The sequence below is a fragment of the Drosophila guanche genome, unplaced genomic scaffold, assembly GCF_900245975.1.
Source record: "Drosophila guanche unplaced genomic scaffold, DGUA_6, whole genome shotgun sequence".
NCBI classification, from domain to species: domain Eukaryota; kingdom Metazoa; phylum Arthropoda; class Insecta; order Diptera; family Drosophilidae; genus Drosophila; species Drosophila guanche.
The window spans coordinates 12,522,079-12,548,221 of NW_022995744.1; the positions used below are offsets into that span (position 1 = coordinate 12,522,079).

General features: G+C 44.8%; 2 protein-coding genes and 1 long non-coding RNA gene across 5 annotated transcripts in view; 2 read left to right on the forward strand and 1 right to left on the reverse strand.

Moving 5' to 3' along the window:
• The window catches only part of LOC117579071, a 28,142-nt gene extending 25,374 nt beyond the window's left edge, over positions 1-2,768 (forward strand). The window contains exon 4 of one of the 2 annotated variants that reach the window (XR_004573431.1): positions 2,656-2,764. This is a non-coding gene — a long non-coding RNA (uncharacterized LOC117579071). Of the gene's footprint in view, positions 1-2,655 lie in introns of both variants that reach the window. The other variant, XR_004573430.1, reaches the window with a different exon arrangement.
• LOC117579056 (tyrosine-protein kinase Src64B) lies at positions 2,766-7,701 on the forward strand. Of its 2 annotated transcripts, none has more exons than XM_034264758.1 (5): positions 2,766-3,478; positions 5,022-5,238; positions 5,304-5,557; positions 5,628-5,938; positions 6,005-7,701. In XM_034264758.1, the coding sequence occupies exons 1-5, from the start codon at positions 3,217-3,219 to the stop codon at positions 6,617-6,619; spliced, it is 1,659 nt and encodes a 552-aa protein (XP_034120649.1). In that variant the 5' UTR covers positions 2,766-3,216; the 3' UTR covers positions 6,620-7,701. The 2 variants fall into 2 exon arrangements, with proteins under 2 accessions (XP_034120649.1, XP_034120650.1); XM_034264759.1 differs by having other exon boundaries at positions 2,767-3,478; positions 5,631-5,938.
• A 3,725-nt stretch (positions 7,702-11,426) lies between these two features.
• LOC117579058 (band 7 protein AGAP004871) overlaps positions 11,427-26,143 on the reverse strand; it is a gene marked incomplete at its 3' end in the record, with an annotated part of 14,923 nt that continues 206 nt past the window's right edge. Inside the window, exons 1-9 of the mRNA XM_034264762.1 lie at positions 25,381-26,143; positions 23,150-23,185; positions 22,094-22,203; positions 21,873-21,945; positions 21,482-21,564; positions 14,468-14,671; positions 13,378-13,433; positions 11,801-11,981; positions 11,427-11,729 (exon numbers count right to left, since the gene is read on the reverse strand). The exon at positions 25,381-26,143 is cut by the window's right edge and continues 206 nt beyond it. Coding sequence (XP_034120653.1) covers positions 11,427-11,729; positions 11,801-11,981; positions 13,378-13,433; positions 14,468-14,671; positions 21,482-21,564; positions 21,873-21,945; positions 22,094-22,203; positions 23,150-23,185; positions 25,381-25,852 — 1,518 coding nt within the window. The remainder of the gene's footprint in view (positions 11,730-11,800; positions 11,982-13,377; positions 13,434-14,467; positions 14,672-21,481; positions 21,565-21,872; positions 21,946-22,093; positions 22,204-23,149; positions 23,186-25,380) is intronic.

A 26,143-nucleotide genomic window follows, 5' to 3' on the forward strand; every position in this document is an offset into this window, starting at 1 on the left:
ATTGGCAGCTACTGTGTGGCACACGGACACAGGTGGCGGAGGTGCGGAGGAGGGGCCGGTCAGTCAGTGCGAAATAGCAAAACAGCTGCCAAGCTGTAATCCCAAAGAACATTACTCAGGAGTTGTGGGATTAGGACCAGAGGATAAAGTATCTACTGTGAATACCCTTTCGGTAAAATAAAGGAAGATTAAACTGTGACAAGCAGTTCATGGACCAAAATCAGTTAAAAAGTTCAACAAGCAATGGATAATTGAGTAAATATCATAAAATTATAGATATGATTTCCCACAGAGCTTTTCAGCTTCACTTATTTGCAATGCGTGGACATTAACTCCCTAAAATTGTAGCAAGCAGTTTAGTTCCCAAGCAGTGGACACGCTTGACAAGCAAAAGATTTGGAACATCCCAGAGCTTAATGCTCTCATAAGACTATCTATTATTATGGCTCTTTCTCTACTGTTCTGAATGGACTAATCCAGTCAGTGACATTTAATGTGTACCAGAACGAGTACCAGTACCAGAACCATAAAGATGTGATGATATAGAATTTCCCAACAAGCATTCCAGCTTCTCTTTTTTGGCTGCTCTCCATTCGTACCTCTCTCCGTGGTCTCGTCTCTTCTCGTCTGACGTTCGTGGGGAAGGTTGCTTGACCTCCGTGCAACTTTTCTCGCTGTTGTTGTGGCTGGGTTCATGAACTCGCCGAAAAATAAACTTTGCCTTTTTTATGGGCAAATCCATACGAAACTTTTATTGCTGTTGTTGTAACGGTGGATTTTAAAGCGTTACACGTTGTGTTTATCAAGCTGAGAGCGAGCGAGGACAATAAAGGCAGACGATACCAGTCATGCTTAAGGGCAGGACATTCACGTGTATCAATACATCAAGCAGTGAGCTGCTTATCCAGAATGAAGCACTGCTTGCGGCTGGGTAGATGAACTTTGTGTTTATTGTTCTGTGAACTGCTCGTACTAAATGTCGTACGGGCAAGCAAAGAAAGAGTGTTCCTAGCCTGGCACAATTCTCCCCCCGAGGCACTGTTGCCGCTCTTCACTGTGCCTGTGCCTCTGCCACTGCCTAGCCTGAAACCAAAGACACTTTCCTAACCATTTTCATTTCGATTGGCATTTTATGGATTTCCTTGGGCATTCTAGTTGCGTTCGGCTTTCGGCATGACAGTTGGTTGAGCCTCACTTGAGTCTCTGGCTAAAACATGGCTTTAATAATTGATGCCCTGCCATGCGGAGCGACACAATGACTGGATATTAGCTAATGCCACAAAATGCATCCTTCCCCGTTGCCAACTACCAGCAGACAGGGACAATTTCATGGCAGCTGCACACACACAGACACAGACACAGACACACAACAAATGCGCAACAATAACAATTAAAATGTGAAACTGCAGCAGCAGTCCGGCAGCAACAACAATCGAAATTGCCTGGGGAGTGTCCAAGCCGATGAGTGGGAAAGAGAAGTACAGCTATAATCATACTCTTGTGCTAGTTTGTGGCCTTGGCCTCGCTCCCGCCTCTCTGCAGCAGTTCCATCGCTCGTACTTATCTCTCATCTGCTCTACACTCTCCACACTCCACTTTGCTACTCTTCGCACTCCGCTCATTGGAGACCATAATTATCCAATTGAACAATAAACAGATGCCTGCCAGGCTTGAGTCAATAGACAAAAGCAATGCGAAGCGGGGGTGGAGTGGAGAGGGATAGTGCCGTGCCTGAGCCTGTCCAGCTGGCAACATTTCAAACTGCAGTTTTGTTGTTACTGCTGCTGCTGCTGTTGTCTCTTCCACTGCAGCTCTATTGCAGTTGTTGTTGCTGCTGTCTCTTTCACTACAGTTACTGTTGTTGTTGCTGCTGCCTGCTGCTGCATTTGCTGTTTTGTGGCTATTGTGGGATCGTTGAGAGCGACTGCAACTGTTTTTGCCTTCTGGCTGATGCAGAGTGATGAGAGCCGATAACTGGAGATAACTGTGATTTCTGTTACTGAGTGTTGCGCTCTCTTTTAATTTTGAACTGCTTGCTGTGCTCTCTTTTCTCTTACTCTCCAACTCGACTCCTCCGCTCTTACACAGTTAACAGTTTGCTTGCATTGAAATGATATCACTAGCTGTCCCTTTTGCTCACACTCCTTTTTGCACACCTTAGCAAGTTCAGGGCACAGGCTAACAGGCTGATCGAGGCAGGGCGAACAATCAATATTCAACTGAAAATGAACAAAAATAGTCGCTTAAAAAAGGAATTTCAAATAATAAACAAAAATAACTTGGCATCTCTATGCGAAAGCTCTGGCACGAGTTCAGTTTTGCTGTTGCATCCGCTGACAAAGGTCCAGTGCAGGGATGATGCCAGGGAAGTTACTGTCTGCAGAGTAGTTGTCCTACGATGGACGTCCTCTGGGGGCCAAGTCAAGTGTAATAATGTGCCAAAAACGTTTAGACAGCACCCACCGGACACCACCAGGACAATTGCAGGACTGCTGCTCGGCCATTGCGGCTGTGGCTTGTCTGCCCGAATGGACATGGGTCAGTGACTGGCAATGGCAGGGGACAGACTCCTTTGTCTGGCAAATGCACATTTAATGAATATTTATTAACGTTAACTAATTTTAGCTTTTGCTTTTGTTTATCTTTACTCTGCAGGTGCAGCAATGTCCCCAAAAACCGCAAGGACTAACCAGCAGAAGCAGCAACAGAAGCAACAGCAGCAACAGCAGCAGATGTCCGACGAGGAGTGGCAGCGGCAGTAGGCGGAGTCACAACATTTTTTATACCCGAGATGCGTTTTTGCGGATCGGCAGACACTCAGATAGCAACACACAGATAAAACCCCTGCAAATCCACACACAAAAACACACACAAGGCAATGCCCTCCAACTGCAACTTTTGATGCGAACCGTGCGGCACCCGCTGAGAGGCCCCCGGGAATACCCACTTGACTGATAGTTTAAACTACTACTAAAGTAAACCACACGGAATACGGCAGAACACACAGACAACTTTTAATTATTGTTAAGAACAACAACAGCAAACAACGATCCGCAAATGCCAAATATGTGTGAAGGCTGAACACATACACGAAACACACGAAACACTGAGAGACCGAGAGACAGAAATACTGAGAACTGATAACCAGTAGAAGGCTCAAAAGTTGGGAACAGAAATCACAGAAATCATCCACGCATCATCACCATCATCACCATCATGGGCAACAAGTGCTGCAGCAAGCGGCAGGATCAGGAACTGGCTCTGGCCTATCCCACGGGCGGCTACAAGAAGTCCGACTACACCTTTGGCCAGACGCACATCAACAGCGGCAGTGGGGTTGGCGCCGGCGGCCTTGTTCAGAAGCACAACAATGGCGGCTCCCTGGATTCGCGCTACACCCCCGATCCCAATCATCGTGGGCCACTGAAAATTGGCGGCAAGGCTGGCGTTGACATCATTAGGACCCGCACCACACCAAGTGAGTGGAAGTAGAAGTAGAGTAGAGACCTTTGCCCCGATCTAATATTCGTGCATTATCATGAATTCGTAATTAGTTTGGGGTTTTAATTCCCCGATGGGATAGGAGGGCAGGTGGTAATTTCTGCTTTTAATTAGCAATTTGACTTTTTGCCTGCCACAGAGATACAGAGGAGATTGGCTTTAACCTTTTGCGGCCTTGTGTTTGCATATTTATTCGTAATGTGTTTGTTGGCAAACCAAACGTACCAACACCAACACCAACACCAACAGCAATCTACTTGCAACAGCCATAATTAGAGTCAGTCTCTCCCTCTCTGGAGGCCCACCCAAGGAAACTCATTTGTGGCATGTGGCAGTGTCAGTGGCAGTGGCAACGCAATTCCCATATTTGCACGGGTAATATGATGACAGTCGTTAACCTTGACCAGCTTCTAGGGTGCGTGCCACAGCAGCGAGCGAAGGGTTACAAACGATAAGCTGGTAGGGGCATCGGGTGCTGAATTAATGCCACTGCAGAGTGGGGAAATTGCATAAAATATGACGGCATTGTGTGGCCTTTATAGAGAAGGGGGGAAATTATATTATAAAAACGAAGTAAAAAGCAAGAAATTCCATCCTTTGACAGCGCCATGTCCGACTTTATGACTTCAGTAGCAAGTGGAAAAGTTATCATTGCAATGCAAAACTTAAATAACAACAGACAGTATGGACTCTAGAGGATGGGCGGGCAATCCTCTGGGGAATGCACTGACATCTTATGGATAAATGTACTGCTTGTAGTTTCTACATTCGTTTTATTTTTGAATGGCATATTATTTTGATGTGACCTGTCATGGGGCTTTTTTCACTGCTGCCGCTTAGACCTCGCATGCAAACGATTAGCTCTGACAGCAGTTCGTATCCCTGGCATGGCATGGCATAGGCGGGGACCCCGTTAAAGCCGCTTAGGTCGTGTAAACCCATCAAATGCGCCTATAGAGGTTGAGTGCTTGGCCAGGGCAGTGATTTGTGCTGGCTCTTTGGGTCTCTGGCTTTGTCAGCACGAGCATTGAAACATTCGAATGGATGAAAATACATGGCCCAATGGAGGGCAGGCAGCAGCGAAGCGGCCAAGGCAACAAAAGTCTGTACATGTCGACAAGTGCAGTTTATTTATGCGTTCGCCTTGCCTAAATCAATTAGCCAAATGCAAGTCAGTGCCAAATTTGTGGCTTGGCAGCAGCAAAATGAAATTGTTTCGGGCCCCAGAAAGTATGCTATCCAATTTGCATTTGGCCGCCTGTCTGCCGCCCCAAAACCCAACACGAACCCCTACTTGAACTCATTAAATTGTAATTAACTTTTGATGGGATGCGACAGGCAGGACAACAAAAATGTACAAAAAAAAGCAACATGAATTTTCCCAATTTGTCGCCATAAATTGCAAATTTACGGCTGCAAATCAAATTTACAGACCCCGACGCCAGACACCCAGAAAATTGCCACTAACTCTCGCTCCACTCTTTCGCTCTCTCGCTCTCTCTCTCTCTCTGTCTCCGTAGCTGGTGTGCCTGGTGTCGTACTGAAGCGCGTTGTGGTGGCCCTCTACGACTACAAGTCCCGCGATGAATCCGACCTGAGCTTCATGAAGGGCGACCGCATGGAGGTCATCGACGACACCGAGTCCGATTGGTGGCGCGTCGTCAATTTGACTACACGCCAGGAGGGACTCATACCGCTGAACTTTGTGGCCGAAGAGCGCAGCGTGAACAGCGAAGAGTAAGCATTGGGAGAAAGCCCACTCCAAAGTCAACTCCTCTAATCCTGTTTCTCCCTCCCGATAGCTGGTTCTTTGAGAACGTGCTGCGCAAGGAGGCGGACAAGCTGCTGCTGGCGGAGGAGAATCCTCGTGGCACATTCCTGGTACGCCCCTCCGAACACAATCCCAATGGCTACTCGTTGTCGGTGAAGGACTGGGAGGATGGACGCGGCTACCACGTGAAGCACTATCGCATCAAGCCGCTGGACAATGGCGGCTACTACATAGCCACCAATCAGACATTTCCCTCGCTCCAGGCTCTGGTCATGGCCTACAGCAGTGAGTATTTAGTTCGATAAGAGATTCAAGAGTGGAAGTCATTAATGATTGTTTGCTTTCCTTTCTTGAGAAGAAAATGCCCTCGGCCTGTGTCACATACTGTCGCGTCCCTGCCCCAAGCCCCAGCCACAGATGTGGGATCTGGGGCCAGAGCTGCGTGACAAGTACGAGATACCACGATCGGAGATTCAGCTGCTGCGGAAACTTGGACGCGGCAACTTCGGCGAGGTCTTCTACGGCAAGTGGCGCAACAGCATCGATGTGGCAGTCAAGACGCTGCGCGAGGGCACCATGTCCACGGCTGCATTCCTGCAGGAGGCGGCCATCATGAAGAAGTTTCGTCACAATCGCCTGGTGGCACTCTACGCAGTTTGCTCGCAGGTAGGAACTCCTGTCAAGTTCCCATTCAAACAACTTTCTAACACTCGAATCGAATTCCTTTTGCAGGAGGAGCCCATCTACATTGTGCAGGAGTACATGTCCAAGGGCAGTCTGCTGGACTTTTTACGTGAAGGCGATGGCCGCTACTTGCATTTTGAGGATCTCATTTATATAGCCACGCAGGTGGCCAGCGGCATGGAGTATCTAGAATCCAAGCTGCTCATCCACCGCGATCTGGCGGCACGCAATGTTCTCATTGCCGATAATAATGTGGCGAAGATTTGTGATTTCGGACTGGCACGTGTCATTGCCGACGACGAGTACTGTCCCAAGCAGGGCTCCCGCTTCCCCGTCAAGTGGACGGCGCCCGAGGCCATCATCTACGGCAAGTTCTCGATCAAGTCGGATGTCTGGTCATACGGCATACTGCTGATGGAGCTGTTCACGTACGGGCAGGTGCCCTATCCGGGCATGCACAGTCGCGAGGTGATCGAGAATATCGAGCGCGGCTTCCGTATGCCAAAGCCTACCAATCACTACTTCCCCGACAACATCTACCAGCTGCTGCTGCAATGCTGGGATGCGGTGCCCGAGAAGCGGCCGACCTTTGAGTTCTTGAATCACTACTTTGAGTCGTTCTCGGTCACGTCCGAGGTGCCGTATCGAGAGGTGCAAGACTAAGAGGAGTACCCAAACACCACACACCACACACCATACACACCCCCCCACTTCACATAAACACACACGCAAACATACAACACATATATAGTACATAAAGTTATACATATATTATACATTTATATGCATATTTACTATAATTCGTAAGACTTTTTAAAATGGCATCGTTGCATACCAACCAACCAACCAACCAGCAGACATGCAACTAAATGAAACTCTACTCTAAATGTATGTGTTTAAGCGTATTCAAACAACAATTCAGAAAACCAAACAAAGGCAAAAAACACAAAAAAAAAAAGAAACCACAAAATTTTATATTTTACACGCAAAACTATTTTATAATTTATATACCTAAATGTATGTACTATGGAAATAGCAAGTATTTAACTAGTTTTGTAAGCTTAACAAGAAGTGGAAACAGAGGCAGAAGCAGAAGCAGAAGCTGGGCCGAAGAAAATTGAATTTCTTATCGAATACACAGCAGCCTCTAACGATTTAACGCTAATGCTACTTTAAACGGTCCTTAGGTGCATTTTATGTATAAACAAAACAAAAGAAAAACCAAACCAAACCAATCTACAAATCAAACTCAAAAACTCTTTGGAACTCCTGCTACTCCGCCCTCTGCTGAATAGATTTTTCCCCCTCTACTTTCCATGTGTACACGCGACTTTATATCGACTAAGCCAAGTATTATTTAACTCAAATCAATCAATCAATCACGACACTTGTGTATTTTGAAATTGTTGCTAAATGATGAAACTCCAATGATGGCATTTACTTATAAGGCGGCCCCACGTCTCCGTCTCCGTCTCCGTCTCCTACTTCCATGTCAACCAGATCTATATATCTATGAAAGAAACAGACAAAAAATATGAATACTATTTTGCTGCTTCCTCCGAGTAGTTGAGAGGCTAAGAAAACAAATTGCATTTTGTACAAATCATTACAAACGGAAAACGCATTTCAGATTCGTTGCTAGCGATTAAACCAATGAATGTTTATAGAGTACATTTAAGTTTATGCCAAAATTATTAATTACTTTTCGTTTTTGTATACTTAAGCACAAGCCACACAAAAACACACACGCAATAATTGGGCACTGTCCATGTAGCATAGATCCTGCAAAATCCTGCAGCATTGGCCCGCATTTAGTTCCTCTCTCTCTCTCTCTCTCTGTCTGTCCAGAACCCGCTGTTCCTTGCGTGTGCAGCAAACCGATCGATCAATAGCCATATGGATAAACTGCTATCTCAAGGGTTTCAACAAAAATGATAGCGTCAGTCTATCGATATCAATATCTATCAATCAATCTCTTAGCCACACAAATCAAACAAACACACACAGAGATGGATGCACTTGAATTGAGGATGCACTCGATCTAATTTATTTAATATCTTTTGTTATAGTTTTTTTAGTTTACCGACTACCGTCTAGCATATCTATATACATATATATATATATATATATATATTGTGTTGGCCATTGTGTGCACATTCTGTAGCATAAAACCAAAGTTTAGCATTTCGTATTGAAAGTATACATAAATGTATTTGTAAAGAACTCGAGGCATTTCACACACAGAACAAGAAAAAGAACAACCAATCATTGTATGAAATGGCATTCAAGTTAGAAACCACAACCACAACGGAATCATTGCAGATAATTTACGAGTAATTAATATATTGTTATAATTCAAAGGCAAAACTGAAATTGTTTAGCGTAGTTGATGAATTTTTGTATATAAACTTGACATAAACTGTAGACCTAAAGGCAAATTCGATTGCACAATAATACAATGTGGCAGGAGCAACTGCAGCAAGAGCAGCAGGTGGCAGACGGTGGTACAGGTGGCACGCAAGGCATCAACAAGAACTACAATTTCACAACATTTTTTGTATACAAAATACAGCGGCAATCAAATTGAAAGATTTTCAAAATCGTTCAGCCTCTGCCTGGGTAGACGTGCCGCCTGCAACCCCCCGACCATGCGCGCTATGCAGTAATTGCATTAGAATATTATAAACAACACATAACAAATGAAGGATGAATAATTATAGAACTAACAAATCGAAATTATCGAATAATTTGTATAATGGATAGACGAGAAGAGTTCCCAATGCGAATATGCGAGGTATGATATAAAAACTGAAGAATTTAGTTGATGTAAAATGATGATAGAAATGTGTCCGTTAAGTCGGTTTGGTGTGTAATGCATAATAATAATACAATTAACAATGATAATAAATAATAAAATGGAAAAATATGTAATAACTAAATTAATTTAATGGTTTTATTCAGATATTTATTATGAATAAGATTCTTTTTCAGATATTTTTGGTATTGGTATTGATGTCCTTGATGCCAAAATAATGCAGAAGGATCAGAATAGTTGTCCTGATTACGAAAAGGTGCGGCACGTCCTGATCAGGCAACAAACGGCCAAGATGTAGAACAATTACATTTTGAGATTTAAAAAAAACCGCCCAGTTTCATAGCAGCCAGCTCTTGATAGGATGAAGAAACATAAAAACCAGCTGCCTGCTGCTGATTTATGTTCGCCTAGTACTCGGTCCGAAAATTTCCATTTGAGCGATGCAACAATTTCAACAGTTCTTGAAGGCAAAAACCAGTGGCGCCCCCTCGATCATGACGGCCACGGCTGGAACTAAATATCGTAGTTCCAGAATTTCCCGCTAGCGGTTGGGGGCGCCACGGTTCAGGTTGTTTAATTGTTTGTTGTACAACAAATTGTACTGTCCAAATTGCTTGCCTCAAATGCAAATTTTCGGACCGAGTACTAGGCGAACATAAATCAGCAGCAGGTAGCTGGTAGCTGGTTTTATGTTTCTTCATCCTATCACCAGCTGGCTGCTATGAAACTGGGCGGTTTTTTTTAAATCTCAAAATGTAATTGTTCTACATCTTGGCCATTTGTTGCCTGATCAGGACGTGCCGCACCTTTTCGTAATCAGGACAACTATTCTGATCCTTCTGCATTATTTTGGCATCGAGGACATCAAGGATTAAGGATATAATTTTTATATTATGGCCATTTCACATCCGACCAGGACGTGATATATGTCCGCGTGAGCGGAAGAGTCCCATGAATCGTTTGAGTCCTCCAAGGACCTCATGAACCACAAGGATTAACCGTTTTAAGCCATGTTGTAATATAAAACCATGACTATTGCAGCCTGAAAGTATGCCCCACGTTGAAACTAAAAGGCAGCCCCAAAAGTATGCTGTGCCTTTTAAACACATCTGATGTGCCCGCAAGAGACCCAAAATAAAACAAAATCATGCAGAATGTTGGGGTTTTTTGCTTTTTTGGATACCAAAAAAGTTGAAATTGTTTATTGTACGGTTTCTTTGTTTATTTTATTATATGTATAGTTGTATATATTATAATGAAATCGTTCCGTTTAAAAATTGTTCAAAGGCAAAATTGTACATAGTATGTACGTAAGACATGTGCCATATAGTATATCAGTATATAGATGTATTATTGTTATATTAGGTGTTCGTTTTGTTTCATTAATAAGAATAGTAATGAATCCATAATAATGCAAATACAATATGCACCAATTTTACATACAACGTTCCTAATTGTGTGTACGTCCAACACTTCGTTTGGGGTCTTTTTATGTTTTGGGGGAATGTTTTGTTCAGAATAAAATGTCTATTTTTGTGCGATACGATATAGTATTTCAATATTCTACTACTAATACAAATATGTATATATCTAGTACTCGAATGTATTTATGGAGTATGAATTAGCTATTTAGCAACGATATCTGACTGTCCAATATGTGAATAGAGTTTAGGTCCCTACGTATACTGGGTGAACAGTTTTGGGTGTATTGTTTATTGTATGTACAATAAATTCGTATTACTTTTATTTATTGTTTTGTCGATCGTCCCTCCACAATGGCTGCCACATCTGCAGCTGGAGCAGAAGCGACATCCAAAATGGACATCAAATCGGAGTTCGTTTCGATTGGAATATTCCTAGATGCACGTAGGATTAACCCAACCATCCATTCGTTTTCGTACACGTTGTGTACATTCTAAATACAAGTATGCCACTATTTTGATTGGTTATTGGAATAGTTTGAAGTATTAAGAATGACTTTGTTGACTGCGGAGACTGGGGCCTGCACTCTTGGCTGTGAGAATACAAAACCAAACCAACCATTTCTAACTATCCGGAAATTTGTTGCAGCAAATTCTCCGTATTCTCAGAACTGGTTGGTTTTAGAATTCTCACGAGCACGGGCCACAGATCCAAAGTCCGAACAACCGAAAAACATAATGTTTAGCTAATCTATGCCACTTTTAGGATATCCTTACAATATCCTGTTACAATATATAAATAATCTGCTTCAAAAACACTTACAACTAGTCCCCCCTAGACCACTGTACGTCCAGTGTCTAGCCATGAGTGGCCTTGCCCTGGAGCTACATGTTGGTCGGGGGCAGATCTGGGTTTTGGTTGCATTTGCTGCTGCTTGATGTTGCAACTACATCTGCTGTTCGTGGGGGCTGCTGCTGCTGCTGCTGCTGTTGGTTAGCAGCCCCTAAACGCACTTATGGGTCTTACAAACTAGATTTCTGATTCCCTGGGAACCCATGAGTCGTCTTACATGGCCGAGGATATCTGCTGCGGCTCCTGCTGCTGTTGATACTGCTGGGCCTGCATTGGTTGCTGCTGTTGCATTGGCTGCTGCTGCTGCTGCTGCTGCTGTTGTTGCTGTTGCTGCTGCGGCGGAGTTTGTTGCGGCTGCAGCTGCTGCTGTTGCTGCGGTTGTTGCATTTGTTGTTGCTGCGGTTGTTGCAGTTGCTGTTGCTGCTGCTGCTGCTGCTGCATCTGCTGGTCTTGAGGCTGCTGTTGGTACATCGGCTGCTGCTGTGGGTACATCGGCTGCTGCTGGTATTGCTGCTGCTGAGGCGGTAGTTGCAGTGGAGGCGGCGTATAGCCGAGGGCATCCCTGGCATTGGCCGCCTTCCGCTGGGTGGAGGCTTCATTGGTCTTCAGGAAATACGTTATCAAATCGATGGGCAGGGGAAACACAATCGTCGAGTTCTTTTCCGCAGAAATGGTGTTGAGTGTCTGTCAAAGGAGAGAGAGAACGGAAGTGTCAGTCTTTCCAAAGGGGAGAAGAGTCACTGGACTGCACTCACCTGCAGATAGCGAAGTTGAAGGGCAGCCGGCGAGTCGCCAATCACCTCGGATGCCTCACGCAGCGCCCGCGATGCCTTCTGCTCGCCCTCGGCGGCAATGACTTTGGCGCGTGCCTCACGGGCAGCCTCCGCCTCAGCGGCCATGGCGCGTTGCAGTTGCACGGGTAGACGCACGTCCTTGCTGTTTTGTTCGAGCAGCCGACGGAAAAGCAAAAACAAGATTAGTAGACAGGAAATATCAAAGTGCGCTCGATTAATAACTATACTGCTTCCTGTCTTGGCTCAAAAGTCCTCACAAAATGCCATTAAATTTGTATGGAAAACATCTTAGATATTCGCTGAAATATTCCCGCTCATTTGGTTATTAATGAGTGCTGGATTGCCGCAGCTATAAATCGATTGGACCGCATCCCCATTCACTGGCATTTTATTAGCCATTTGGGATAATGATGGACCAGCAGCTGATCTAATGTCATAACACATTTGGCCCCGACACCCATGAGGGCACATACAGATATTCAATGAAAAATTTACCAACTGTCATAAAATAAAAGCATTTATGTAGGAAACAACAGCTTGGGTGGAGGAGCCAGCAAGGTAGCAGCCGCAACATGGCCACAACAACAGCAAGGCAGCCGTCAACGCGTCAAGTTGTTGCAGCTGTTTTAACATGGCCAACACGCCAGCATAGACATGGTATTGTTGCCACCAGCAGCTATATTGTTGTTCGTTCCATGTACGAGACATTTGACGTGCCGCACCACCTCACACTTGCCCCCTGCGCCAAACTGAAGCTGACAAAGTAGCCACTTGGCCCGGGCCTGAGCCAAATAAATTGCCACAACAGGGCATCTGTGACAGCAGACAAACGGCAGGCAGTGGCAGGTTCCCACAGCCCACTCCCCCACTCTATGGCTTCGCCATCATTACTGCGATAAAGGAGCAGAGAAAAGTGCCTGGAAAATGGGAGTGTTGTGGCCTTGCCGATGCTGTGACAATGCTAATGGAACTGACGTTGGAATACGGCTGCTTCTGGGACGCCTTATAGGCAGAGTGGAATGTGGAATGGAATACCAGGGTGAACTTTGCGGTAGGCAGAAAAAAAGGCACAACCTGAGGTGGAAATGGCATAACTTTTCAGCTGAAATGTAATCACTTTTGGAATAATTGATTAATGGTGTGAGAGGATGTACTTTGAGCACTCTTTGGTAGCATTTAAGTATCTGGAACATAGCTAATAAGAGCAGAGAGTAAATCTTTTTCTGGAAAGTTACTCAAATATTTGTGTCAGTTTTTGCGCCTATCCTAAGGCTCTAGGTTAGTGGAATGCAACCAAAATAAACACTAAACACAACCGACTGCCGTTGCGGTCACACTTTTAACTTTCAAAACCAAACTCTTATCTTGAGTTCCCCTTTAGAGTGTGCGAAAACTTCGGCTATGGCCGAATATGTGTGCGGCAAAACGTTTATGAAAGTTTATTTATATTTTCAGAGCTTGACACAGAAACCTTTTCAGGTTGGTCTGTGGGGCAGCAGAGAGACAGGGGGAGGGGGAGAGGGAGCTGTGCTACTTACATTTCAACACGTTCAACTTTGATGCCCCAGGCATCGGTGGCTTCGTCGAGTTGAACCTGTTTATGATTGGAGGAGGGTGGAGCCAGGTGGTTGTTGGTTGGTGGTTGGGTTGCAGGTTGCAGGTTGCAGGTTGTTGGATGGATGAGCCGTGTGAGAAATAGCAGTAAAAATACATTAGTTTTTGTTTACACGCGTTTTTCAGGTCGTTAACAGTTTCGTTTCGTTTCGTTTCGTTTCGGTTTTGCTTTTATTTGCACCCCCCTCCGCGCATTGTTTGTGGGTCGTTGCAGCAGCAGCAGCAGCACATCCTTGAAATGGAAAATGGAAAAAGCTGAAAATGCAGCAGCACTTGGCAGCTGCAGCCAAAGGGAGTGACGGCAGTTGGGGCACATGTTCGACGTGGCTGGCTGCCTGCTCGAGATGTTGCCTGATTTTGAACTATTTTTCATATGGCGCGGAGAATAAATAAATAAAGAGAATAACACAGGGGCACAGCACCCCCTTCCTGCATGCCATAGAATTTGGGTTAAGTTGGCATCTGTGCTCGCTCGCTCGCTGGCTGGCTGCCTGGCTGCCTGGCTGCCTGGCGGCTAAGATATGCGGATCAGATCCCCTGCAGCACATGCCCAACCCTCACTCCAGCCTCACTTTTCAATTTTCAGCTATGAAAAAGCGCTTTAGAGTCAGATTATTTTATGCCAGGCACGAAAACTTACAGAGAGGCAGAGCGGAAGGGTGCGACGTGGTGGCCTGGCCTTTGGCAGATGCTGAATTGTGCAATTAATATTTAGCTGGAGGGAAAACTTTAAGGTTTTGAGGCAGAGGCAGTGGCTCTGCTCTGCTCTGCGGCATAATTAGGAGCCAGCGAGTGGAATGTCATCTGTCAGGGAAAGCACTCTGGCTGGCTGCCGCTCTGACTGCATTTATGCAGCATTGCCGGATTTCCCCAGTTTGTACGTTTGTTTGTTTGTTTGTTTGTCTGTTTCGGAGGCCACTAAGCAAATTAGTGGAGGAAGACTGTAGGGTCTGANCTCCTTGTGCACTCCAAGTTGTGGACTTGGTGCGGGGCTTCATGGGGGTTTGAACTCACCTGCATTGTGCCGGAAATCGTCATACGCTCGCTGAGTATCTCATGCAAATGCCGAGTTCCCATTGTGTTTCGTAGAGTAGTCTGTGCCAGTAGTCTGGTCGAATGGTGAGCATTCTCCACGTTCGCTATAGAGACCGTTGCATTTGATACGCGATAGTAAACCACTGCATCCACCGAAACCGTAACGCTATCCTTTGTGAGAACCTACAAGATGCAGTGGGTAGGGACATATTTTTGCTTTTTTTAGCCTTTTGCTCTTCTCATCTCATCTCTTCTCTTCTCTTCCCTCTATTGTTTGTATTCTTCTTATTGTTAGTTGGTATTTTTTGTATTGTTATTGTTATTGTTAATTGTGGTTGTTGCCGAACACAACACAAAATAAAATATACACAAAGAGAGAGAGAAAAGTATCTTTGCATACACAAAGGACAGATACAAAACGAGTGGCTAACGCTATGGTGTATCTGTATCTGTATCTGTGCAGAATTGTGCACTTCTTGGCCCCGAGAGTGATAAAATAGAATGCGAATTGCACTTGACTTGAACGTTGTCGGCTGCCGCCGCTCTTCTCTAATAGAACTAAGTGCAAGGAGTGCAACAACTTTTGCCATTTCGGGGCAGGACAATGCCAAAACGAGGCACACAGAAGCAGGGGGCGCACTTCCACTTTGATTATTGCATCTATGAGACATGTGCATCAGTGTTGCATTTGCATTCGCATCTGCATATCTGTAGCTGTATTTGTATCTGTATCTATAGCTTTTTGTGTGTGGCAAAAGTCGTGCAAAGTCTTTTCGCATTCAGCGAACTTTAGCCAGAGCCCCGCGAGCTATCCTAGCAATTTGCAATTGGCGGCGATGTGCGATATAGCGGCTCAAAGTGAAGCGAAACTCAAGAGCTTTGAAGTTACAGTGTATAAGTAAAGTTATTGTACGGGGGTTATGCATGTGTGTGTGTGTGTGTGTGTGTGTGTGTGTGAGTCTGTGTGTAGGAGGTTCAGGCGCAAATCATAAGCCGAAAAGAAGTAAAACGCAAAAGCGAATCGAAACTCAAACATCAGAAAGGTCTTGGAATTGTTTGCTGAAAATGTTTGTCTTCAATTCTAAAAGGTGTGTGGGGGCGTGGGTTTATGTACACTTTCCGGTGGGCTATCCACACCGCAGGGCAACTAGACTCGCCTCCGTGGCTCCACCTATTCCCTGTCCGCTTTGGTCCATGAAGCCCAAAATCGAATTTTCACATTTTTCGTGTTCTTTTGGCCTTGTTGCCCCACAGGCACGGGCTTGCCCCCCCCGCTCATAAGTTGGCTAAACTTATGCCAAAACTATTTACACACTCCCAAATATATGTACGTGGGGGAAAAGTTTCCTCTCCACAGACCAAGCGTTTGACATTTTACGACCTGCCCAAACATTGTTCAGCGTAGTCTAGACCACTTTTTACGGCGCTCTCCAAAAAGCCCCTAGCCGTGGTGTCAATGTGCTTGAGCAGCTCCCTCTAAGAGGGTAGCTGCACGCTGCTCTGCTCTGCTCTGCCATTTGCCTCAAACTTTTGGCCTCACAAATTTCCAAACATTTTATCCATACAAATCAGCAGCAGCGGCAATAGAAGTTGAAGACTTGTTGGGCAACAGGGCGAATGCTTGATGCGCGAACTTTTGAAGCTGGGAAGCCAAAATGGAGCAGATACGCCTAATGCTAATGTGAAACATCTAGGAGATTGCGCTGTGCATCAGGGAAATAACTTGAGCAGAACAACGGAGGAGAACACGTTTTGGTATTCCCCAAAATAACAAAACGGCATTGTTCTTGCTCCTTTGAGGTGGAAACTTCTTGATTTAATCTTCGCTCTAGCAGTTCTAGCACTCAATGAAAATATAAGCTGCTGCTCCAACACAAAATGGTACTGAAGTGGAAAGGAAAATGGAAGAAGAAGTCAAACTGCTGGGGGACAACAAAACGAGTAGTCAAAGGCTTAAAGCTAATTGAACAATCCATGCAGTGTTTGCTGGCCATTCCATTATCAAAATTCGAAGAACAGCTCTGAAATGTCTTCATTAGTTTCAAGCAGAGTGCACCCTAAATATGCCCCAAACAAACAAATGCAATCTTCCCCTCAATTGTGCAGAGCAAACCAAACAGAACCCTGGCTCTACCTGCACATAATCATGGACAATCCGCTCCATTATGAATACGAACACGAACACGAATGGGAACTCGAACGAATAAGCAAAAGCCTCTCACCGTCTAGGCACAAACTCTAAATCAATTTGGCTAGAACAATGCACTGGCTTATTGTTTCAAACAATAGTCAGTGGCTCGGTGGATGGGCTCAGTGGGTGCCTCAGTGGGGTACTCAGTGGGTGGTTGGCTTTGTGATTAAAGTGTGTGACTCTGGGTGAGTGTCTGCGTGTTTTGGCTTGGATGAGGGCTGGCTTATTGAATGCATTTTATAGTCTGTACCGAGAAATAGAATGCGCTGTGTGTTGGTGTTGCTGTGCATGGCCAGAGGGTGAACACAAAAGAAACAACACAGGAATTTTCATGGTGAAATCATAGAAATGAGAGCAGTAATAGACAGAGAGGAGAGGAGAGACAGCGATAGATGAAATGAAATGAAATGAAATATTCCATAAACCATGGAACGAGAGTTTTATACACTGTAACGCCTAAACTAATGAGTTTTCAATAAACAATAGTTACTTATTCGTATTACAATTTGCACAGTTTCTGCCTACTTGCATGGGTGTTTGTTGTTGTTTATTTTGCAAATGAAATCAACTGAAAATAGATCTTTCTGTAATTTCTGTAAGAGAGAGAGACTTTGTACTAGTTCTTGTCACTAATTTGCAGTCTAAGCACTCTACAGCTGCTGGGGGGCGGGGGGATTGGACTGTGTCTAAGCGCGACGTTCTGGCGGGACGGGTGACGGTTCTACGGTTCTACGGTTCTACGGTTCTACGGTTCTGGCTCTTGATTCTGCTCAGTGGAGGAGCCTTCGTGCGGAGCTGCTTACGGGGGTGTGGCATATTCCATTTCACAACAGCCTAAACCACGCAAAACACACATAGATGAACTCGACATGGGTTGCTTGCTTGCTCGACAGTTGGCCCCTTTATGTTTCTTGGTATCAGATCTACGTACACATATATATATGTGGATATGCCATCGCTCAGCAGATATATCCACATATATATAGGTATATTCAGTGTCTGTATTTTCTTTCTGTACTCGTTTACGTTTACGTTTTACTGGGGGGCGTGCGTCCACTTTCGCTTGTGCTCAAACAAATCAGATTGTTAACGATTTAATTAGTTCATTTTACAATACAATAATTGTTGTTGTTCTTTTTTTTAAGGGGTTTGAGGGGGGCTGGTTTTTGTTGGGTCAAAACTAAAAGCTGTTCATGTGTTAATGTGTGAGCATTTTGGTTGTGTCTTTGTGTGTTTTGTGAGTGTTTTTATGTTGTTCTTAATTGAATGGTTTCTTTGCTCCTCTTGGATTTACTGTTTACTTAAACCTTAGCTTAGGGCCCACATTTAAGAGGATTTTGTTCTGTGCTTGTTTGGTTTTTGGTTTGTATTTGTTGTTAGACAGTTAAGAAAGCTTTTTAGCATAGACATTTAAGTATATTAAGTATATTCATTTAGCATGCTCTCAAAATTATTCGAACACTTAACCGAACACGGGCTGGGGTTTAAGGTGGGGTTTGTAGTGGGGGGGGGTCTTATCAAATTAGTGCATTTTGTTGAATATATTTGTTCTGTTTTGACTGTTTTTGAGGGATCTGTTCTGGTTTTAAATTGTGGGTAAGAACAATCTACACATGGCTCATAAAAACATAATCAAAGTATACATATATATGTGGTATATATATAGAAAGAGAGAGAGAGAGAGATAGAGAGAGAGAGATAGGTAGACAGAGAGTGGGGTACGGGGTATGTGGATAGTTATTTGGTTTAGTTTAGTGCCTGCTTAGTGGCAGAAGAGTGAGCAAGACAGACATTTAGATAGACAGTTAGACAGAGAGAGAGAGACATAGAGAGATAGAGAGAGATACACATAGATATATAGATAGGTTTTTGGGTGTGCAAATTAACGTTAATCTTTGGTTTTTTCTGGGGTTTTGGCAAGACCTACAGCTAAGTGATTTGCAACTGTTTTTTGGGGGCATGATTGAATGTGTATCTGCTCTATGTTCTATGCTTGTGTGTGTGCGTTGGTTTGAGGTACATGTCTGTGTGTGTGTTTGCTTGTGTGAGTGCTGCTGCACCCTTCTGTGTTCAGTGAACAAACATTTGACATTCATTTCCACAGCAACTTTGCGCGGCACAAGCTGCGAGTGAGTTACGCTGACAGACAAGTTGACAGATAGATAGAGAGTGAGTGAGAGAGAGAGAGAGAGCTACTGGAGTGTGTGTTTAGTTTTGTGAGTGTAAGAGAGAGATGGAGCCAATGCCTGCTTGAGAGATTTTTCGAACACCGCACCCGCCCCGCCAATTCGTTTTGCAATTTTTGCACAAGTATTTATTTACTGTAGATATGTTTATGTTTATGTTTATGTTTATGTATGTGTGCGCTGCTCAACTGAACACAGAGAGCGACTGACATAGAGAGAGAGAGAGAGAGACAGATAGAGTTTTTAGAGAATTTTTCAGTTGCATTCCGGCGATTTGTTGATATTTTTGGACATTTTTTGATTTGGTTAGACATTGATTTAGCCATATTTATTGTTGGGTTTTGGTTTTTGGTTTTCGTTTTTCGATTTCTAATTGCAAAAAACAATCAGAGCTTTAACTATGCAAATTGTAATAACTTGAAGTTAATGGTTCAAAAAGACATCAAAAACTAAATACATTTACGGATTAAAAACTAAAACGAAATGAAATGACACATTAAAGTGGGATTTTGGCTGAGTGTTTTTGCGGGTTTTAGTATGAGTGTTTTTGGGTGAATTTGTGTTCTGTTTTATCTATAACCCATCGTGAGGGGGCCATGGCAGTGGCCTTCATGCAGAACAGAAACTGAAACTGAAACTGAAACGAGGAACAAGAGAACGCTGACGGAAATCGCAAATATGCAAAGGGCGAAAAAGAAGAAACACAAAGAAAGAAAAACTGCAATGTAATATTGGACTTTTGTGGGTGTCTGTTTGTGTGTGTGTGTGTGTGTGTGTGGGTGACGTCAGCAAAAGATGTGGAAATTCCAAACAGTAGTTACCGCTATGTCGCAGCATCGCATTCGATCTTAAATGCAGTTTGCCATTTGGCTGCTGGATTTTGTGCTGCTCTTTTGTTAATAAATTTCATATTGGGTCCCGGGCCTTTCCGCTTTCACTTTATACAACAATGAAATATGTACACAGGTAACCAAAAAAAAATATGAAAAATGGATGGCTGTTGGGGTGGCAGATAAAAGATCAAGTAAGTGAAGCCAAAAGGGAGGAAACCGTTCGCTGCCCGCAAAAAATTCCCCAAAAATAAATGGAGCGATTCGCGAGTATCCTTTGTGTGTGTGTGTGTGGCTGTGTGAGTGCTGATGGTAATGCTGTGTGGGTGGAGTGGTGGTCCTGTGGTTGAGTGCACCGTTACCATGGCAATAATAATAAAAATCTGCAACATTGTACCAGTACGCGGGTTGGGGGTGGATACCATACAAAAGTATTTAAAATATATATAGAATTTATATGGCAAAAGACTACCAAGAACAACAACAACAACAACAACAACGAGAGTGGAGAGAGAGGGAAGTTGCTGCTGTGTAGATTGGTGTGTGATAAATGTGTGCGAGCTGCTGGTGGCTGTGGTTCGGTTGTGCCTCCCAGTGCAGTGGTCCATTAGGACGGACACACCCCCTGGCCACAACAAGAATGAACCCAAAATGAAAGGAAACAAAAACTACAACTTGGGGCAAGGCACAGGAACAAATTAAATAAACTATGAGCCAAAGAAATTGAGTGTTTGGGAGTAAGACACGTATCTATGTATGGTATACATGTGTATGTATGTATTATGTATGTAAAATGTAGAAATAATGATGTTTCTTCTGTTTCGTGGTTGAGGCTGGGGAGGGATACATTAACAGATACAGATAAGGATGGACATAGATAGAGATATAGATGGTAGTTATATGTGTGTAGTTGCAGATAGAGATACGTATACATAGAGAGGAAGAAGACATATGACAGCGAGACTGCAGCAGGAAGAAAAGAAAGAAAAAAGGGGGAAAATGCCAAAGCCAACTGTTAAAAAACCCAAAAAAAGAGAACGTAAACGCCGTGACATGCGACGACAACAGCAACAACAACAACAACAACAACAACAACAATGTGTACAACAACCAGAAATAGAGAGAGAGAGAGAGAGATAGGGTGTGGGGGGGTGGTAGAAAGACGTCAAAAAGAAACGGTGGTGGGGGAGGGAAGGAAATAGTCAAAAGAAAAAAAAGACACAGAGAGAGAGACACGGAGCAACAACGTTGCGTATGCGTAATTCACGCTCCAATTGCATAGACTGTTTATGTGTGTGTGTGTGTGTGTGTGTGTGTGTGTGCTGTCAGCAGAATCCACACAACAATTCACATGCCAACCATTCTGCTCCGTTGCTGCTTCCCGCTCTGCTCGCAGAGCAGCAACATATTTTGGTCTTTGTGTGTGTGTCTCTGTATCTGTGTGCGTGTCGAGTGTCTTTTCTCTTTGCACCAAAAAAAAAAAACAAACAAACGAAAAAGTGTTTTTGCTGTTAACAAAAGTGTTTGCTGGAATAACTTGTGGCTGCAGCTAAAAGTTTAATTGGTTTCTGCTTTACTTCGTTTTTAACATCGTTTTAGCTTGTCAAGTGTGTGTGTGGTGTGTGTGTGTGGTGTGTGTAGTGGGGGTTTTTGGGTTTCGGGGTGTTTTTAAAGTACATAAATAAAATTTGCATCGTTATTGCTTGGACAACACAAGAACAACGACAACAACAAGCCGCAAAATGGTTGCTGCAACTGCCACATGGCAGCGCAGGGCAGCACTTACCTCCTGTGGTGGCACATCGTAGGTGCGGGTACGCAAGTCCACACGTGCATACGAGTCGATGCAGGGCAGGATGAAGAAGATGCCTGCAATTGTGGCCAAGATGCATTAAACGCTTGCTACAGATGGGGGAAAAGGCAGTGTGGGAGAGCCCTGACACCCGCTGGGGCATAATCTCTTCCTGCCTGTCTCCACCCACACGGAATGGGAGCAGCTGTCACGGCAAAGAGTCAGCACACAAGCACACAAGCACACACACGGCCCAGAGGCGGGGCTAATTTGGAGCAAGTGCAGCAATTAACACAAATTCGTCGGCACTAAAATTTGCATAGCATCGTTACCCGGTTACCCACTCGCCCCACACTGCCTTGCTTTCTGCCTCAGTTGCACTCACCTGGACCCTTGGCACCGCCCTGCATGAGGCGACCCAAACGGAAGATAACCGCTCGCTCGTACTCCTGCACCACCTGCAACGCGGATGTGGCGTGTGAAATAAAACAAATGGCAAAATGTCAGAGTATCAGAGAAGGTCGCCGCCAAGAGAGAGAGAGAAGCGAGAAATAAAGAAATTCACAGAATCTAAATCGAAATCTGGAAGCAGAACTCTGCACTTACCTTGAAGCAAACGAAGAGACTGAAGGGCAGCGTCAGTATCACCAATGCCACGGAGAGAAAGATGAGAAGTTTGCCGCATGTTGAGGCCTTGTCGCTGATCTCCTCATCCGCTGTGAGAGAACGTGAAAAGAAATTGCACTTAAACTCGGTATACTCGGGCGGGGGGGGGAGGATGGATGGATGGACGGATGGACGGATACACACACAGCGGTTACTCGTAGGGCTCAAGGCAAATGCTGCAAATTAAGGCTTAAGTTCACAAATTTCGTTTCGTTTCGTTTCACAATTCGTTCCATTCGTTTTTCTTTGTTTGCATGAATAATGCTCAAAATGTGTGTTTATTCTTAACAAAATGGGAGACAAGCGTCCGCGTGGCGCATACAAAAATCGCAGACTGAATGTCGGTGGAGAAATGCACAGAGTGGCGGGTGGGTGGTACTGGGGGAGTGCTTCTGTGGCCTGCCTTAAAGTTGAAGCCAAAAAATAGAGATTTGTTGTTTGATGTTTGTGTCCAGAGATGTGAGAATTGTTGTTGTGTTTGGCAACAAGTCGCCCATTCTGCCTATTGATACTTGAGGCCCCGCGCACCTCCAAAAATGTTGTGTGGCAAAAAGGATACACATATTTATATATATATTTTAAGCATACTTGTGGTGGGGGGGGGGGGAGGCTGCCACCACACACCGCAACATAGGGGGAGGGGGTTAAAAAACATTGAACCACAAACACAAACAAGGAGAGAGATAGTTAGAGTTAGAGTTAGAGTTAGAGAGAGATGTACGATTATTATAACAATTATAGATATAATAAAATGAAAGTTTTCGCTATCAAATATTAGTCATAGATAGTTGTAGTCTTTATAGTTTCTTAGTTATAGATAGTTGGAAGATTTTAGTTATGGAAGTTATAGTAGAAGGTGGAACAATTGCTGTGTGTGTGTGTGTGTGTGGCTGTGTTTGTGGGAATCTTTTTTGTTGTTGTTTGGTTTTGTTTTGTTTTTCTTTTGCTTTGGGTGGGACTTGGTTCTTGGTTCTTGTCCAAATTTGTGCGACTTACAATAGAGAAATCCGTGGGAATGTTTTGCTTGTGTATCTGCAAGAATACGATAAATCGAATAACAAAGAGTAATTAATCGGGAGTTGGTTGGCTGGATCGCAGCTCCTCAGCTCAGAGCACCAATTCGTTGTGGGATTTGTCGCTGTCGCTGGGAGCTAGCTGATTGTTTGATTGACTGACTGATTGGTTGGTTGGTTCTTGGTTCTTGGTTCTTGGTGTCGCTCCCCATTTTTTATTCAGTGTTGAGAGTGTGTACTGAGAAGTGATCCTGCGATCTACGTAGCCATAGAAGGTTACATGCCAGACATGCAGCGGGGTAGTGGTGCGGGTTGGGGTGGGTTTTCGGGGTTTCCATGCACAAACTAAACGCAACTCAAAAGAAAGACGCAAAACTACAACCAAAGGCGTTAAATCATAAATTATTCATGCCACACATTTAAATGGTATTTACTGTCAGTGCCAGTGCAGCATTGGGGGGCAGGGCATGCCACACGCTGCTGGTGCAACTGCAACTGCAACGCTGGCCATTAGCGGAGCACAGTTTGCTTTTGCTTTTGCATTTTCAGTTTCAGTTTCAATTACAGTTCGTTGCAAAGTTGCCACAATGCCAACACCCAGCCAGCCGCCACAACGACGTCAGCAAAGTGTTTTTAACGAGCTGCCACACACAGGCACACACACAAACACACACACACACACAGACATCAACATGAACATGAAAAGCGACACTGGGGTAAAAGGAAAAAGTTTCGAGGCAAAACCGAATGGAACCGCTGGCTAAGCCAACAAGCTGCCAAACAACCTCTTAGCCACAGCCACAGCCACAGCAGCAGCAGCGAGGGAAAACAACTTTTATATTGGAATTGATCTCAAAATAATTGCGATTGAGAGGTGCCCTGCGTAGGAGAAGGCAGCGCCTTGAGGCGGCACCTTAATAGATTTATAGCCAAATTGGAAGCCACTCAGCGAGCGATGCTGAAGATAGCCAAGAGAACAGACTCTGGACTGCTGCAATTAGGTGAATGGAGGCAATGGCTGTGCCATTAATTATTTTCACCTGCTGCCCGGCCCGGCCCGGGACCGAGCTGAGCCCGTGCCTGACCTGATTCCTCTGTGGATTGAATCAACCATTAATAATTGAAGCAAGTTGTCTTTCTGCCTGGCCCCCCCGGAGTATTTGCGTGTTTTATTTGCTTGCTAGGGGCTTGATTTTGTCTGCTTTTAATGAATTGTTGTTACTGGACAGGACAGCACAGAAAAGAGTGCTAAATATATGCCTGGAATCTGTGGGGGGGTGGCGGCAGGAAAACAATGTGTGGTCATAATTTTTTAATGACCTGCCAACGGCTGTTGGACAGCAGTTCTCTACCTCTACCAGCACTACACACACACTCTCTCTCTCTCTCTCTCTCTCTCTCTGCCTCCTCGACCCCTTTTTCCACCCTCACAGACCGAACAATATCAACGCATACGTCAGCAGCAGCAGCCCCTGGCAAAAGCTTTGCTCGGAAAATGGGTCAAACTGCTGTTGCTGGGGGAATGGAATGCCACTGTGAGTCCTGTTTCTGGTGTCTGGATCTGCTGCTCTTGCTGCTGTTTCCTTTCTTTATATGTTTAAGTAATTTTTGATTGAGTTTTGCATGCGAAATGCGAAAAGCACAAGCAGCAAGCAGCATGCAGAAGGCGAGGCCCTAACGCTTTTTAAGCTGGCAGATTATGTGCTGGCAGCAGCGACTAATGAAGAGATTACGAACGTATAGCTCCAACCTGGAATGCTATCTGGTATATAAAAAGCGCTACTAGATACACACACAAACAATCAGTCACACAATCACAATCATTCTCTCTCTCTCTCTCAGTCAGAGTTTTGTGAACTAAAAAGAAAAAGAGCTGTAGAAATCCGTTTCGATCGTTTTTTTTTGTGGGTAGATATTTGGAAACAAAAATAGATGTAAAATAGATGTAACATTCACAAGCGATGAGCCTGCAGAGCGATGCAGAAGCACAGATTTAAGATTTTTTGACATTTTTGTGGCGGCTCTAAGTGAATTTGTTTGGCCTTTTTTCTTTGTGGTTTATTTAATGAAAAATGTGGCCTGGATCGGTACCGCCGCGGGTGTTGGGGCGACCGTGCAACAAGTTCAGCCAACGTTCAGTTTTCTCTCTCTCTCTCTCTCTCTGGCAACACCAAGTTCCTATGCGAACGGTGTGCGAAACTCCCAGATGCTCACCTCGTCGCGCCTCGGCCCGATGGATGGCCTGCTGCTGCTGCGATTGCTGCATCAGCGCATGATGTCCGACGGGCAGTTGCAACTGCTGCTGCTGTTGCACTTGTATTTGCTGCTGTTGTTGCTGTTGTTGCTGCTGCTGCTGTTGGTGGTTCTCCCGTTCCCGTATCTGCGGCTGCTGCTGCTGCATGCTGGACTGCTGCTGCTGCTGCTGCGGTGGCGGCTGCGTTGGATGTTGCATCATGGGGCCCGTGGATGGGGACGAGGCCTGATGGTGATTATGCTGCTGATGCAGCTGGTCCCGATCCCGATCCCTATCCCGATCCCGCTGATCGATGGGCGGTGGAGCTGCGGCAGCTGGCGGTGCCGGTGGGGCAAAGGTGCTCGTGCTCGCCGTCATAGTCAAGCGCGGCGGCTGCTGGTGTCGCTGCTGCTGCTGCTGATGATGGTCCATGTCCATCATCGAATCGGGCATGAGGCCGCGTTCGCAAAACGACGCCAGTGCGGCGGCTGGTTCTGGCTGCTGCTGTGCGTCGATCAGTGCGATTTCTTGCCACTTGGCACTTGCTCCTCCTGCTCGTACTCCTGCTCGTACTGCTGCTCCTGCTGAGGTCAGTCTTCCATTGGAACACACTAAATGAGTCTGGTAGTGGCGGGCAGCATCATTATCATCATCAGCATCGACATCATCGCCATCCCGGCGATGCTTTTCCTTGGGAGCAACCACAACTATATGTACACAGCCACACACAGGGCACACACTCAC

Bases quoted from the DNA above. Each gene is read 5' to 3' on its own strand.
- LOC117579056 (XM_034264758.1), top strand. From the start codon at position 3,217: ATGGGCAACAAGTGCTGCAGCAAGCGGCAGGATCAGGAACTGGCTCTG. The intron at 5,239-5,303 runs GTAAGCATTGGG...CCCTCCCGATAG, and splicing joins CGCAGCGTGAACAGCGAAGA to CTGGTTCTTTGAGAACGTGC. The intron at 5,939-6,004 runs GTAGGAACTCCT...TTCCTTTTGCAG, and splicing joins TCTACGCAGTTTGCTCGCAG to GAGGAGCCCATCTACATTGT.